The 13,980-nt window shown below is 56.3% G+C and overlaps 1 protein-coding gene across 2 annotated transcripts; it reads right to left on the bottom strand.

Annotated features, from left to right (window-relative positions):
• Nucleotides 1-3,268: 3,268 nt before the first annotated feature.
• LIF (LIF interleukin 6 family cytokine) lies at nucleotides 3,269-9,691 on the bottom strand. 2 transcript variants are annotated; one of them, XM_019743023.2, is made up of 3 exons: nucleotides 9,568-9,691; nucleotides 7,592-7,770; nucleotides 3,269-6,892 (listed from the first exon to the last, which is right to left on the bottom strand). In XM_019743023.2, exons 1-3 carry the CDS (start codon nucleotides 9,584-9,586, stop codon nucleotides 6,482-6,484), a joined length of 609 nt encoding a protein of 202 aa, XP_019598582.1. In that variant the 5' UTR covers nucleotides 9,587-9,691; the 3' UTR covers nucleotides 3,269-6,481. The 2 variants fall into 2 exon arrangements, with proteins under 2 accessions (XP_019598582.1, XP_074177606.1); XM_074321505.1 differs by lacking the exon at nucleotides 9,568-9,691 and having other exon boundaries at nucleotides 7,592-8,356.
• Nucleotides 9,692-13,980: the final 4,289 nt, after the last annotated feature.

The raw sequence follows: 13,980 nt of genomic DNA, 5'->3' as shown, positions 1-13,980 counted from the left end.
CGATAAGTGAATTCCCGAAGACAGCGTCTGAATTCAGGGCAGAGGTGACCTGGGAAATTCTCTTTTTTCTATTTCTAAGCCTTGAGCAACTTGAGTATGAAGCCTGGCTCACGGAGGCCCTTGCTGGTCTTGACCAGGTGAGTGACAGACGATAAAGATAAGTAAGTGTCTCACAAGTGATGTCAGGATAGTCCCTTAGCCTCCCAGAGGAGACAGTCCTCTAGTCCCACCTTCAGAATGGTTGGGAGGATCTGATGACAGGTAAGAAAATGCTTTGTAAACTGTAAAGTCCAGAGATATCACAGAGCCCGTGGGCTTGTGCATCCAGCCAGATAGCTGTTGGCCATCATCCTATTGGGGTGGGTGTCCCCCGTCCCCCCTCCCAAGAGCCAGGACAGGAGGTGGCTTAGCTGGGTATCTGGGCTGCCCTTCGCTCCACCACCTCCCTGAGGTGAGGAAATCCGTCTGTGCAAGTAATATAGGGAACGGGCGTGAGGCCTAGTCTTACGGAAGAGGGAACTAGGAGGTTGGATTCCAAGCCTGCTACCTACCTCTGTGCGCCAAGGCCCAGAACTCAGGCAGATGTTAATCAGTCACACAGAACACACCATCCGAAGCCTATTGAGCAAGGATTCCATTATGGCCATTCCTGTAATTAACCCTATTATAAACAAGCCACAGGCAATACCTTACAAAAGTTAAAGGGTAAACCTGTCCCTATTCTTGTATCTTGCGTAAGTTTTTCATACCAAGAGGTTGTCCATGGAAACAAGAAACACATAGAAACCCTAGCCCCACAGGCAGAGGGGGGTCTCTCTCCCACTCGCGATCAGAGACCACCACCCTGTCTTATTTTCTTAGTTACTCGCTGCTAAATAAACTTTCTTTTACTTTAAAGTCTATATTGGCTCATGGTTGAATTCCTTCCTATGTGAAGTCAAGAAGCCTCTTTTCCTGTAACACAGGTCTCCTCTAGGCCTGGGTTCCAGTACTGTCAGAGCAGCAATTAGCCCGTAGGTTGTTCACCCTGACGATCCCCTTCCTTATCAGGCTGGCCCCCCAGCTTTGGACTCAGAGCTGTCAGACCCACGCTTCTGCATTCACTGGGGGGAGAGGACCCCCTTTTCCTTGCAGAGAGTGCACCAGTATTTGACATTCCTTCTGCTTTCTCCATCTCCACCTGTGGATGGGCTCGCCCGTCCCGATTCACGCAGCATTCTCGTGGGCTTCTTTTGGCAGCCTTGTGAAGATGATAAAATAGCATTCATCACCGATTCCTCTTGCAATTTCACAGATAAGGGAGCTGAGCTCACCTGGAAGGGTCACAGGACTGCATGTGACAGAGCCAGCAGAGTACCCAGGCCTCAATGGGTAGAGGGAGGGGGCGTCTCAGCAGAGCAGGGGGCCTCCCTGCCTCCCACCAACTGATTGTTTTCCCCTCTTCTTGGGAGTGTGACCCAATAACCAGGTAAGAGTCCTTTGTTCTCTCTGGCCAGGGCAAGGCAGAGAACAGAACACCTGCCCTGTCCTCGGGGACTGAGAGCAACCCAGACAGAAGCAGGGAAGAACCTGAGGGCCCCCCAGCCAGCCCCACAGGAAGGCAGTTAGGATCTGACATCCCTGTACTTCCTTTTATGTGCCTTAACATTTGTTTTGTTTTCCTTTTGTTTCCTAGTAAAGGTTTCTTTTGAAAAGCTTCAACCTTGTCTCCCATGAGCGCAGGGGGAAGATTGGGGGCTGGGCCAATGGCGGGGTGTGGCCCAGTAGAGGATTTAGCCGGCTGGGAGGGGCTGAGACCATCCGAAACAGCTGTGGGTCTGACTCCAGGAGGCCAGCCAGCCTCTCCCTCCCAAGAAGCTGCCTGCACTGCCCTTGGTGATTTGCACTTGGCGTCTTAATAAACTTAGGAGGCGTAAGAGAGGGAAGGAGTGCAGGGTGGCCTTTCTGAGACTTTAACATGCAGGTCTGGGGTAGGGTGTGGGGCAAGATTCTGCATTCCTGATCAGTTCCCAGGTGAGGCCAAAGTTGCCAGGTGTGGGTCAAGCCCCTTCGTTGCACAGAAAGGAGACAGGCGCATGATCCGAGCCCCCTGCTGACACCTAGAGCAGTGAGTGTTCCCTCCACCTTGGCCTGGGCACCTTCTGTGTGCCTCTTCCATCACTCACATACTCCCGGATGCGTTCATTCATTGTCCCCATTAGCCTGGGAGCTTCCAGAAGACACAGCCAGTATCCTATTCACCTTTGGAACCCAACACGGGAACTGACACTTATAAGCATTCATGAACAAGTACGTAGGTGACTCTCAGACAAACTGCCCAGGTCCCCAAATGAATCTCAGCTAGGGGAGCCCAGACCCAAACCCCAGAGCGAAGTACAGTGGAGACATTTGGGGCTGCTCCAGAGCCCCCGTGTCTGTGACCATCTGGTTTCAACCTCTCTTGTTCCCCAAGGAAGGAGTCCCAGGAGGCTGGGAAGAAGGTTGCAGTGGAAGGGGGTCCCCAGGTGTGAAGGAGAAGGGATGGCAGTGTCCACTGTAGAGAGTTCTCAGGCCCAGAAGAGCCTGAAAGAAAAACCCTGATTCTGGCCCCAGCATCCTGTGTGATTTCGGACAGGACCCTTGAACTTCGTACTCCATAGTCATTCAAACCTGTTCCTGTTACTTCCCCTCAGGTGGTCAATGGACCATTCCCTGAGGACAGAGGTCTCAGCACCTGGTATCTTCTAGGCCCCTGACGTTCCATCCAGAGGAAAGATCATGAGATTTGGAGCTAGAGGGTTGGACCTAAACACCCTGCTGGCGTCACCTTGGGCGAGTGGCTTCATCTCTCTGAGACTCAGTTTCCCCCTCTGTTTAATGGGGATGATTATTCTGGGTGACTCATGGGACTACAGTGAGAAGTGAGGGGCTGAGACTGAAGGAGCGAAGACATTAACTAATAGTTCTCCCCACTTTTGGGCGGCCCATCCCTTTCCTGTGGCACCCCGTGATCTGGAACCCCACCCACCTTGTTCGGCTGTGCTCAAGTTCTGCCCATCCCACCGCTACCCAATCTGGCGCCCTTGCCCAGTGGAAGCACCCCATCTTCCTACCGCCCTGCCCTGTGCCAGACAGATCCCCACTGGACTGGGCGTCCAGGACAGAGACCTTCCCAGCCCTTCCAACCCCATCCCCCCACATCAGTACACTCTGGAGAGCTTGCCAAGAGCAGATTCTTTATTAATTTCTTTTTTTTCTTAAAAAAAAAGATTCCTTCAGTATAAAAAAATAAATATTTTAAATATGACATTGAATAAATAAAAATAATCTGTCAGTATGAAACATTCCCACAGGGTACATTCATCAAAGAGGAATTTGTCCCCCAAGGCCAAGTCCTTTCCAGTAGAAAGGAAGGAGGGAAATACAGAGCATGGAACTAGTAATGTGGGTGAGAGAGACACCCAGGCACGAGGATTTGGGGGGGACTGGGGGCGATCCGAAGGTGAGAACATCTGTACCATCTGAAGAGAAACGCACTTCTCATTGGATTGAGGGCTCCACCCCCACACGCTGCGTCTATTCTGGAGAGCCAGCCAGGCAGAGCTGACTGCTTCTGTCAGGGGGACGTCCCCAGAGAGGGAACCAGAAGGAGGAGGGCCACAACAGGAGCGACAAATAAACTAGCGGTGCTTTTTGGTTTGCAAACATTTTCAATAAATAAGGTCCCCAATACTCTTCTCTCAATAAACTGCAAAATGACTGTCCTACCCCCTCCTCCGCTGATGGCGTCTTCCTCCTCCTTGGGTCCCCAGCCCGTGACCCAGGATGCCAGGAAGGGTCAACATCAGCAATAAAAATATGAGGGACAGGACAGCTTCCTGCCCTTGCAAAGCTTTTTCCCCACATAGAATCCATACATCAGGGATGCTGGGCAAAGTGGGTGCCAATCAGCCAGACTGGTTCTAGAAAGAGCATAGGTGCTGAGGGGCAGAGGGAGATGGGCTGAGGAGTGGGTGGTGGGAACTCAGGGAGCCAGGGCCTATGTGGGGCCCAGGGGAGGAGATTTTCTGGGTCTCCCAGGCTCAGAGGCTGCCCAGGCGGTGCTCAGCACAGAGCACAGGGTGAAGAGATGATGGGAAACCCAGCCAACCTCAAGCCTTCTGAGCCAGGTTCACTAAAGGAACAGAGCAATAAGGGGTGGGGGAGACCGAGGGAGGGGGTGCAGGGGGTGGGGGGGAGCAGCAGGCTGAGATCTGGACCCACATTAAGACAGCATCAGAAAACATGTAACTGCCACGGTCTCCTCCACCCCCCCAACCCCCACCCCACATCGCAGTCTCGCCAATGAGACAGACAGCTCCCAACTCCACCCCCCACCCCCACCACAGGCCTCAGGGCCTGCCTGCTGCCTGCTCACCTGCCATGGAGTGGGTGTGGGTAAAGTGCTTAGAGAAGACAGAGAGAGGTGCAAAGTGAGTGCAAAGTACCATAATCGTATTGGCTGAACTGCTCGGACCACAGCCCACTCAGGGTTTGAGAAGAAGCCAGAACGCTGCTCCTAGCAGCTGCCCCAGCTCCCGCCCTCCTCCCCAGCTCCCAGACTGGAGGGCGTTTCTCCACTAGCCTGGCCCCAGCACAAAGGAAAAGATCAGGTTCCCTGCCTGGGAGCCCAGACATGGGTGGGGGCATGGGGGGAGGTGGGGCAGGAGGGACCACAGCTTCCTGGTCCATGTCCCAGGGCCTCCCTGTCCTCCTCTGCAAAGCAGGGGGCTCCTCCCTCACTGCCCCGGCTTCCTGAGGTCCAGCCAGGCCCCCCTCGCCCTCTGTGGATGTTCGGTCATCAGAGAAGGAGCTTCCCCGCTGTGTGCGAGCATGCTGGGTGCTGGGTTAGGACTGTTCCAGGGCCCCTGACTGCTAGTCTAGAGGCAGGCAGCATGCGAACAAGGAAACAATAGCAGGGCGGGCCACCATGGTTGCCTTGCCCACTGTCCCTTGAAGCACAATTCCGGGGGCACCAGAGAAGACAGTGTTGAATGATTCCCCTGGAGCCAAGCAACACAGCAGCCCTAGGAAAAGGCCACCCCCATCCTATGGCCACTCCACAAACTGGCCCATCCTGCCTTGCAGCCAGGATCCTGGCATTCCCAAGCAAGTCACAGTTGGGGTGGAAGGATGGAGCTGTGTCTCCTGCACCCCCTTCCCCTCAGGCTGACCAGTTCTCTTTGATCCTGGCCCTTCTCTGGGTTTATCCTACTTGTAACATCTTTGACTTCCAGACCAAGCTCTGCTAAGGCCTGGCGCTGGCTCCTGTAGAAGTAGCCATCATATTATTTCTGTTGGGTAGGGAACAAGGAATTAACTTTGCCATTTAAAGCACCAATAAGTTAATATAAATAGGGCATCATAATAAATAGACGATTGTGCTGGGTCAGACACACAGCACTCTTGGACCTCAGGCTTCCCTGAGACCCTGACCTCAAGTTCTGCTGTCCCCTTGCTCTGGGGACCAGAGATGGCCTCTGTCCCCTCAAGTACCTTTGTGTGACCTCACAGGGCCTCTCCTTGGGCCTCAGATGTGAGCTGCCACTCTGAACTACCTGGTCCACCCCCTTCCTTACAGACCCTTGCCCAGAAGGAAGACTCTGGGTTCCCTCAGAACCTCCTCACCTGACTTTGCCACCTGCCCACCTCCACATAACCCTCTTCCAGGTCCAGCCACCACCCCTGGCCACCTTGGACTGCAGGAAAAGCTGCAGGGAAGGGGAAGGAGAGCCCAGGTTTTCAGGGACTCCCTTCCGTTGTCTTCCTTCCCAGGCATGAAGGTGGCTTCTCTGCTTCCCCAGGAGCCTGGACACCAGTGACCTCCTTCTGGAACCTTCTGTCTAACAGTCTGTAAGCCTGAGATCTCCAATCACGCTCCAGAGAAGACAGCATCTCACACCAGAGCTCCCTTCTGTAACTTCTACTCACTACACTTACAGGGACCAAGGAGTCCTTTGGGATCCCAGCCCCTCTGGCCTGCCCAAGTCCCAACCAAACTTTCTGAAGTCTGCCTAAGGGGCAGCAAAGGCACTGATGACCATCAATCTGCTGGGGGCCTGGTAATTCCCCCAACCCTTGCTGTCTTGCCTTGCGGTCAGGGTCGCCCCAGACAACTTGTTCACTTTGCTCACAAAGCCCAGCTGAGGGGACAAGTGGGGGCAGAAGTCCAGCCCCCACTCCCCTCGCCAGCCTGACACCCCAGTGCCTGGCTGCAGTCTCCCTGGAGAAGGAGAAGGGGCGCCTTTCTCTAGTTAGCGCTGTATATAGGCCCTGCCTATGGGAGTTTGAACTCTGCTCGGTTTCATCGCAGTCCACGCTGGACGAGAGTGGACTGGCCAGGAACCCCTCAGGGTCTGCCAGCAGCCCGCACGTGGGTTTGTCGGTGTTTTGGGCCCCGCCACAGTTTGAGAGCCACCCGAGTCTGAGATCTCGGATCGCTACAAGCTTCAAGACCTCCCGTCTAGAAGGCCTGGGCCAGCACAGCGATGACTTGCTTATACTTCCCTAGGAGCTGACAGCCCAGCTTCTTCTTCTGGAAGACGTCCTTGCCAGACGTGTCAGGGCCATAGGCCACCTCCACGTGGCCCACGTGGTACTTGCTGCACAGGCGGCACAGCACGTTGCTGAGAAGGCCCCGCATGATGTCCGCGGTGGCGTTGAGCTTGCTGTGGAGGCTGAGGGCGTTGGGATTGAGGATCTTCTGGTCCCGTGTGATGTTGCCCAGGGAGGCACCAAGGTACGCAATGATGCGGTACAGCTCCACCAGCCGGGCCTTCTCCGTGCCATTGGCGTGGAAAGGTGGGAAGTCTGTCACGTTGGGGCTGCACAGCTTGTCCAGGTTGTTGGGGAATGGCTCCCCCTGGGCCGTGTACTGAGGAGCAGAGGGACAAAGGGAAGGTGACGTGGGAGTCGCGGATGGGTGTTCCAGCCCTGTCACACCCTCTGGGCAAGCTCTCAGGTCTCAGTTTCCCATCTATGGCATAGGGACCCAACTCCTTGCCCTGTAGGCATCTCAGGATTGTCATGAGAGCCAGAAGTAATCATGAGTGTGAATGCACTTGATAAAGAATCAAGGCCTATACCACAAAAGTTGTACCATCATCATCATTCTCATGAGGACCATAAAAGGACAGAAAGGAAAACGCAATGTCTTAGCTAGAGCAGGTACACCCCACACTTGCCCTTTTACCTACTGCACTCACCCTTGGAGGCACTGCACCCACAGACACCCACAGCCACTGTCTCTCCCCACTGTGCCTTCCCGTCCACCTCACCACCTCTTTCTCCTTTGTCTCTCATGGCCTCTTGTTCCATGTGGAGGATTCCCATCTCCCTCCAACTCTGCCCTGCCTAACTGGGCACCCTGGGAAAGTGGCTTCCAGTCTCCAAGCCTGGGCCTGGGCTACGGCGGAAGCTGTGGGAGTCTGGTGTGGTTGAACTGAGCCCTTTTCCCTTTCTTTCTGTCCAGTTCCAAAAGCGTCCCTTCCCTCACCAGTCCCGCCAGCCCAGGTCAGTGCAGCCATCCCAGCTCCACTTTCTCTCCTTCCTCAGGACCTGGGGGGTGACTTACATAGAGAATGAAGAGGGCGTTGGCACTGCTGTTGAGCTGCACCAATTGGTTCTTGATCTGGTTCATGAGGTTGCTGTGACATGGGTGGCGCGTGACACAAGTGGCGTTGACAGGGGTGATGGGAAGGGGGCTCCCCGCCCCGTGTTTCCAGTGCAGAACCAGCAGCAGGGGCACGACTCCTGGGAATAGGCAAGAAGAAGCCATTAGCAGGGAGGGGGAGGCAGGCAAGGGACTCGTGGCCGACGGTGCTCATCATCTGTCCTGGGACAGACACCAATGTCCCCTCTCAGCCTCTAGCTCTATCTTCCCATGGTCTGGCTCTTACTTTTCACCACATCACTACCTCTGTTTCTCTATCTCCTCCTGATCTCTAAATCTTTATCTCTGCTTCTCTCCACCTTCTTATCGCTCCCTGCTTTCTCCTGAGAGAAGGAACGAGAAATGAACTATTCCCACCAGTTGGAAGTTGGGTCCAGAGTGACACCAGCCATCCAGCCCTTTTCCTCAGGAAAGCAAAAGCCCCTGAGGCCTCCTCGCCCTCTGACTGGAAGGCACAGTGCCCAGGCTCAGGGTTCTTGGGGAAAGGAAAGGCCCCTGAGACCTTTCTTCCCACCTCCCAGGATAGGTCAGATTCCTCAGCATTACTTCAGCTCACTGGCCCATTGCAGCCCAAATCTCTCAGGTCAGTCTCCCACGGGGACCATAGGTGGACAGAGAGGGGTATCCTCTGCTGACCCTTTCCTCCCTCCCAAACCTGTCACATGATTCTGGATCCCTGGGCCATTTGTCCCCTAATTCCGCCCCTCCCCCATCTCTTCTACATCCTCCACATGTGACCATTCTTCTACTAGGACCCTCAACGTCACCCCAATTCTGTGATTCTGTTCCCCTATCCATCCCCAAATTATCATTCAAAACTTTCTGTCCCCCAGTTCTGCACAGCTCCCCGTCTCCATGCCCTCCCCCTTTTGTCCACTAGTTCTTGCCCCAGGCCCTGGGTTAGGACAAGGAAAATCCAGGGGTCCCACAGGCCCCCAGAGCCTTGGGGAGGGAGAGGAAATGGTGCAACCAGAAGAGAGAAAAGGGAAAAGGTCGCCGGCAGCCAGGTGGGCGGGGAGGAAGGAAAGTGAAAGGTGACAGGAGAGCTGGGAGCTGTTGGTGCCTGTCCGGGATCACCCCTCCCCCAGGATATCTGCTTCCCCGCTTTACTCTTAGGTACCCTCAGGAGGGGCCTTTCCGGGTGGCTAAGCAGCAGGGCCTGGGGTCAGCAGAACAGCAAGGCTGGGGGACCGGTAAGGCTGGGGGAGGGGTGCGGCAGCTTCCTACACCAGGATCTTCCCTGCTGGGACAGTGGGAGCCTCAAGTTCACTTCTGCTGGGTCCCCTGCTCCTCCCAGCATCTCCAGGAAGTGCTGAGTCCCCGGGATTGCTGGGGGGACCCCTAACCCCCACCCCCAGCTCACCTAGCACAGACCACAGCTTTCACGCACTAGCAGATGGAGTCGGCACCTGCTCCCGTCCCAGCCGGAGTTTGCGAGCTGCTCGGGCTGCCGGCGCCCCTCCCAGGGAGCAGCCCGGGACGCGGTTGGAAAAGAGAAAGCGAAAAGACAGAAAGAAAGAAAGTGGGAGGGTGAATCCAGGAGAAAGCGGAGCTGGAAGAGCAGCCCGGGAGAGTGGCAGGATCGCGGAGGAAGAGGAGGGAGCAGAAGGTGGAGGAAGGCTGTGGCTCCCCCTCCCTTGCCGGCCAACCTGCTGGCCCCGGGGCGGACCGGCTGGGTGCGCGGTGTTGGGACCATGTGCCTGCGCTCGCCCCCGGCCGCCACCCAGCGCCTCCAGCGGCGGGGCTGGCTGCGCGGGCGCCCCAAGTGTCCGTGTATCTGCGGCGGGTGGGTGTCCCTTTCGCGATCGCCAAGTGCCCCAAGTTGCCGCTGCGCTCGCAGCGGGGCGCGGAAGCCAGCGCCGGTCGGGTGGATTTACCTGCTGCCAAGACCTTCATTATGCGCTGGACTCCAGAGGGCCTTGGAGGAGACCTTAGATGCCGGCAGTTTTCAGAGGTTCATGCTCAAATGGGGAATTTGCCTGATTTATATACTGGAGCCTGTGTTGTAAGACAGAGAGAGAAACAGCTATATTTAGCAGGGATCCCCGTCCAGGAAGTTGTTTGAGGTGCATCATAGGAAATTATGAATGGAAGAAAGTGAGAGTGAAGGGGGGGCAGTGAGGGGGGAGGGTGGGGAGAGCAGACTTTTTCCCTCTTCTAAGAATTTGATTGATAAAATTATAATGAACTCTTCGACAAAACACCCTGTGGTTTTCCTGAGTGGCTTGCCCTGAAGTATGAGGAGGGGGAGGAGGGACCCCAGGCCGAGTCATCAGGGTCCCCTGGCAGTGGGTGCCCCAGACAGCCCTGACTCACCTGGGTTTGGGGAGGTGGCTTGAGACTAGGCAAGCAGATGGAGGCTGGCACCTGTGGCTCCCTGATTGGGGGTTTTGGGGGACAGTGGGCAGGAGGCAGGCTGGGGCTTGGCTGAGAAGGAGGCTCCAGGAAGAGGGGCTGGGGCCCGGTGTGGACTTTAGACAGTAATAAAGCGGAACTGAACGTGGGTGCTGGAAGCCACCTCATAGGTAGCCTTCTCCAACCTGCCCATTGCCACTGGGCAAAGTGGGTCTCCACAGGGAACGGTTGCCCAGGGCCAGGCCTCCTGACTGCCGTCAGAAGTACCTGTGAGGCTGGGAGTAGGGGCTTGTTGTGACTGGGTTATCTGGGGACAGCCTGGGGAGGAGCTTCTGGGAAGATGTCATGTGTCTGGGGTTTACCTAAACTCTTTGCAACCCCACCTCCCCCTTCAGGGGAAGGTAGCCCAGCATTTCCTTTCTGCTCCACCTGAGGCAGAAACCTTGAGGGGCTTAGCAAATCAGAGCCAGGTTTCCTCCTCAGGATGCAGAGGGATGGCTGGGGAGAACAGAAATAGCTTGCCCCTCCCAGACCTGCCTTGGAAGCCCCTTGGGAGCCTCAGAGAATGATGGGGGCCCCCAAAAGGTGCTTCTAGAGTCGCTAAGGCAGGGTCACAAATTCTGGTGTCTGGTAGATTCATAAACCAGTGAGAAGGGGGCAGGAAGGAATGGTGGGGACTAGGACAAAATGAGCAGAGACTCCTCCCCTATAAAAAGCATTTTTTAAATGGGGTGGGAGAGTGCTGACAAGAGAACAGATATCCGGGGCCACACTGTCCTACAAGTTGCCAGGCGCACCCACTACCCCAAGAGATGTCTCATTCCCCTCAGGACCCCACCCCAACCCTCTGGCCTGACCCTGACCAGAACACAAGCCAGGAGAGTTGGTTTTCTAAGGCCAGGGAGAACCAGGGAGCTTTTCCCTAGCCCTAAATACCCCCTGCCAACGCTCTCCCCAATCCTCTATGCATGCCCACAGCTCCTGCCTCTTGCCACATCTCAGATCTGCCCAGCCAGGCATTCCTCCCTCATCGTGCCAGGATGGATGGGCCTTAGTACCTATTGCTGTCCCCCTCCCTGCCACACACACCCTGCCCCATCCAGGCTCACTTTCCGCATGCTCTGGGGGCCTGGGATATGTGGTGATAAAACTGCCCATCCCACCTGGCAGCAGGGAGGAGGCTGGCAAAGCCCAGGCTGACTCTCCTTCCTCTTCCCTGACCCCCACACCTTGTCTCTTCTTTGAGGGGCCATAGAATGCCCCACCTGCCACTTGCCCCTCCATTACACCTACTCTGACGTCGGTGTACACCCCCCGGAGACCCACCCATCCCAGCCTGGCTCAGGCAACCCCACGCCCAGGACATCCCAGCTCACCTCCTTCTTCTCAGTCCTCCCCTCCAGCCTCTCCTGCACAAGGGCCAGAGCACATGACCTCTGGATCCTCCTCCAGTCCCACCCCCCCATCTCCTGGACCCCATCACCGGACTCAGCCTGGCTCTTCCGACATGGACCCCAAATCCATTTGACTAGGGCCCCCCTGTGTCCCCATCTAGGGATCCCCCTTTTCCCCTTCCCAAGTCTCTCACTAGGTGCCCCAATTCTCCTGGGGTCGCCCACCACCCTGTCCCGACAAACTCCTGGCCCATCTCTCCCTATATCCTTCCGAATGGACTTCTAGGGCCTTGCATTGCCCTCTAGCTCCCCGAATCCCACATCAGCCCTATAATCACCCCCAATTGCCACATAATCTCAGCCCCACCCCACAGGAAACAGGAAATGGGGGCAGAGTCTAAGATACACTTAACCCCCACCCTGGCTAGCCCCCTCCCGTGCCTCAGTTTACCCTCTCACGGTACCTGACTTGGTCCGTGCTCCCCAAGTGCTGTGGGCCCCTCGGCACCCCAGGCCCAGCCTCCCTCTCCTGTCCATGTCCAGGCACCACCTGCACTGGGCCTCTGGGGGGAAGGCCGGGCAGGGTCTCAGAGCTGTCAGGCCGTGAGCTGCCTGCAACGTGGCGTTGGTCCCCAGGAATCAGCCGCCCAGGCCGAGCTCCAGGCCAGCTTTGGTCTCCTGGAGTTTGTTTTCTTCCCTCCCTCCCTACGCTGCTGTGTGTGTGTGTTTTCTCCAGCTTCCTCACAGAAGGCATCCTCCCTTCTTGGCTGCCTGCTCCCAGGGTCACGACCCCAGGCCCCACCCTGGAGTGGCAGCCCCAACCCGGCCCCTTCCAGCTGTGACTTCATCCCCAGCCTGTCCTGCTCCTGCACACTGGGCCTGTTGGGGATTTGACTGGCCTCAGGGTGAGGGGGACAATGGAGGCCCTCATGTCCCCACACCAGCTGAGCAGGGGGTTGCCAGGCCAGGGCTCCAGGGTGTTGTCTTTAGGTGGCCGTGCCATCCACTTGCTCATCTCCCCTCTCCAGGAAGTGAGCCCATGAGCTAGCCTGGGGCCTTCTCATGGCCCCTTCGGGCCCTTTCTCCTGCACACTTTAGCACATGCCACCACCCAGTCTCTCCTTTTCTGCTGCTTCTCATCCACAAACCTCTCCTAGAGTATACAGATGTTTTACTTTTCAGGAGGGGAAACTGAGGCTCAAAGGGGTAAAGCACTTGCCCTGGACTGCACAGAGGGTTAACAATAGAATAAAGTCTCTGGCTTGCAGGCCACAGTGATGCCAGCAGCACCTCACGCTATGAGAGCAGCGAGGGGTACTACGGCCCCTTCCAGGCTGCCTCCCGCGGCCCAGATGGGCAGTTAACCTAGTGCTGCCCACTGTCCTTTCAAATAGAGACGGGTCTTATTCTCCAGTCTTTGAGGACCTGGGTAGGGTCTGATACCCATTCATACTCTTGACAGCACCTGGCTCATCGTTACACCAGGGCAGATGCTAAGTATTTTTAAAAAGCATTTTACAATGTCCAAAAGCTGTCTGGGCCAAATCTGTCGTGGAGAGAAGGTGTGGAGTCTGGTGGTTTGAAATGTGGACTTTGGCCTCAGTTAGAGCCGGGTTGGAGGTTTGGCTCTGCCAGTTTTGAGCTGGGTGACTTTGGGGAAGGGATCACCTCCTGGTCTCAGTTTCTTCATCTGTAAAATGGGAATTATGGTGCTTACACCACGGGTTTGCTGTGAAGGCTCAGGACTCAGCACAGTTCTGAGCACCCAGCAAGCCCTCTACACATCAGCATTGGTCCTCACCACCTCCCCATGAAATAGGGGTCCTTGGCCCCATTTAACAGATGAGGAAACTTGGGTACACTCCAGGGCTGAGTGGGGGAAGCTGGGCAGGAGAGGGACCTGTCTACCCTCTTCTGATGGATAATGGAGGCAAGATACCCTTTTGGCCTCCAGCTTTAGGGGTGCCCCAGAAAATCAGACAGGTTGTATGAGGGCTGGCATGGTAGTGCACTCACTCTTCCCACGTCCCATCCTGGCCCCTGACCACCCCCACCCCAGGACTGAGCTGAGGACAGTGGCTGACCTGACCTCACCGCCCCCAGGAGCTGATTCACCCCCCACCCAGGCCCCATCTGAGAAGGAAGGAGACATAGCTCAGCTCAGAGGGGCTTGAATCACCAGCCACCCCCTGTGGAGCCCCAGGGGGTGTGGGGGCGGTGGCTAGCCCCCTGCCTGTCTGTCTGTCTCTTTCCTGCACCCCAGGGCACTCAGGGGAGAGGGGAGAGTGGCAGTGGCCATTGACAGAAAGGTGACAGGGAGGTACCCTGACAGCCAGGCATCCTGTGTGGGCAGCCAACAGTAGTTAGTCACCAGGTAAGCAGCTCCCTGGGCATTGGGGAATTCCCCAAGACCAGTGACCCAGAAACTGAACACTCTGGGCAAGCCCCACTGCCCAGCCTGTCCCCCTCCTTCCTTCACCATCCCCCTCCCCTGTGCCCAGCTAAGCTCTCAGTTCTCTGAAAACCCAACCAGCAGCTGCT

The sequence above is a fragment of the Rhinolophus sinicus genome, linkage group LG16 (assembly GCF_036562045.2).
Source record: "Rhinolophus sinicus isolate RSC01 linkage group LG16, ASM3656204v1, whole genome shotgun sequence".
NCBI lineage: Eukaryota > Metazoa > Chordata > Mammalia > Chiroptera > Rhinolophidae > Rhinolophus > Rhinolophus sinicus.
Note: the sequence above shows the minus strand (reverse complement) of the source record. Positions and strands in the feature narration are given on the sequence as shown.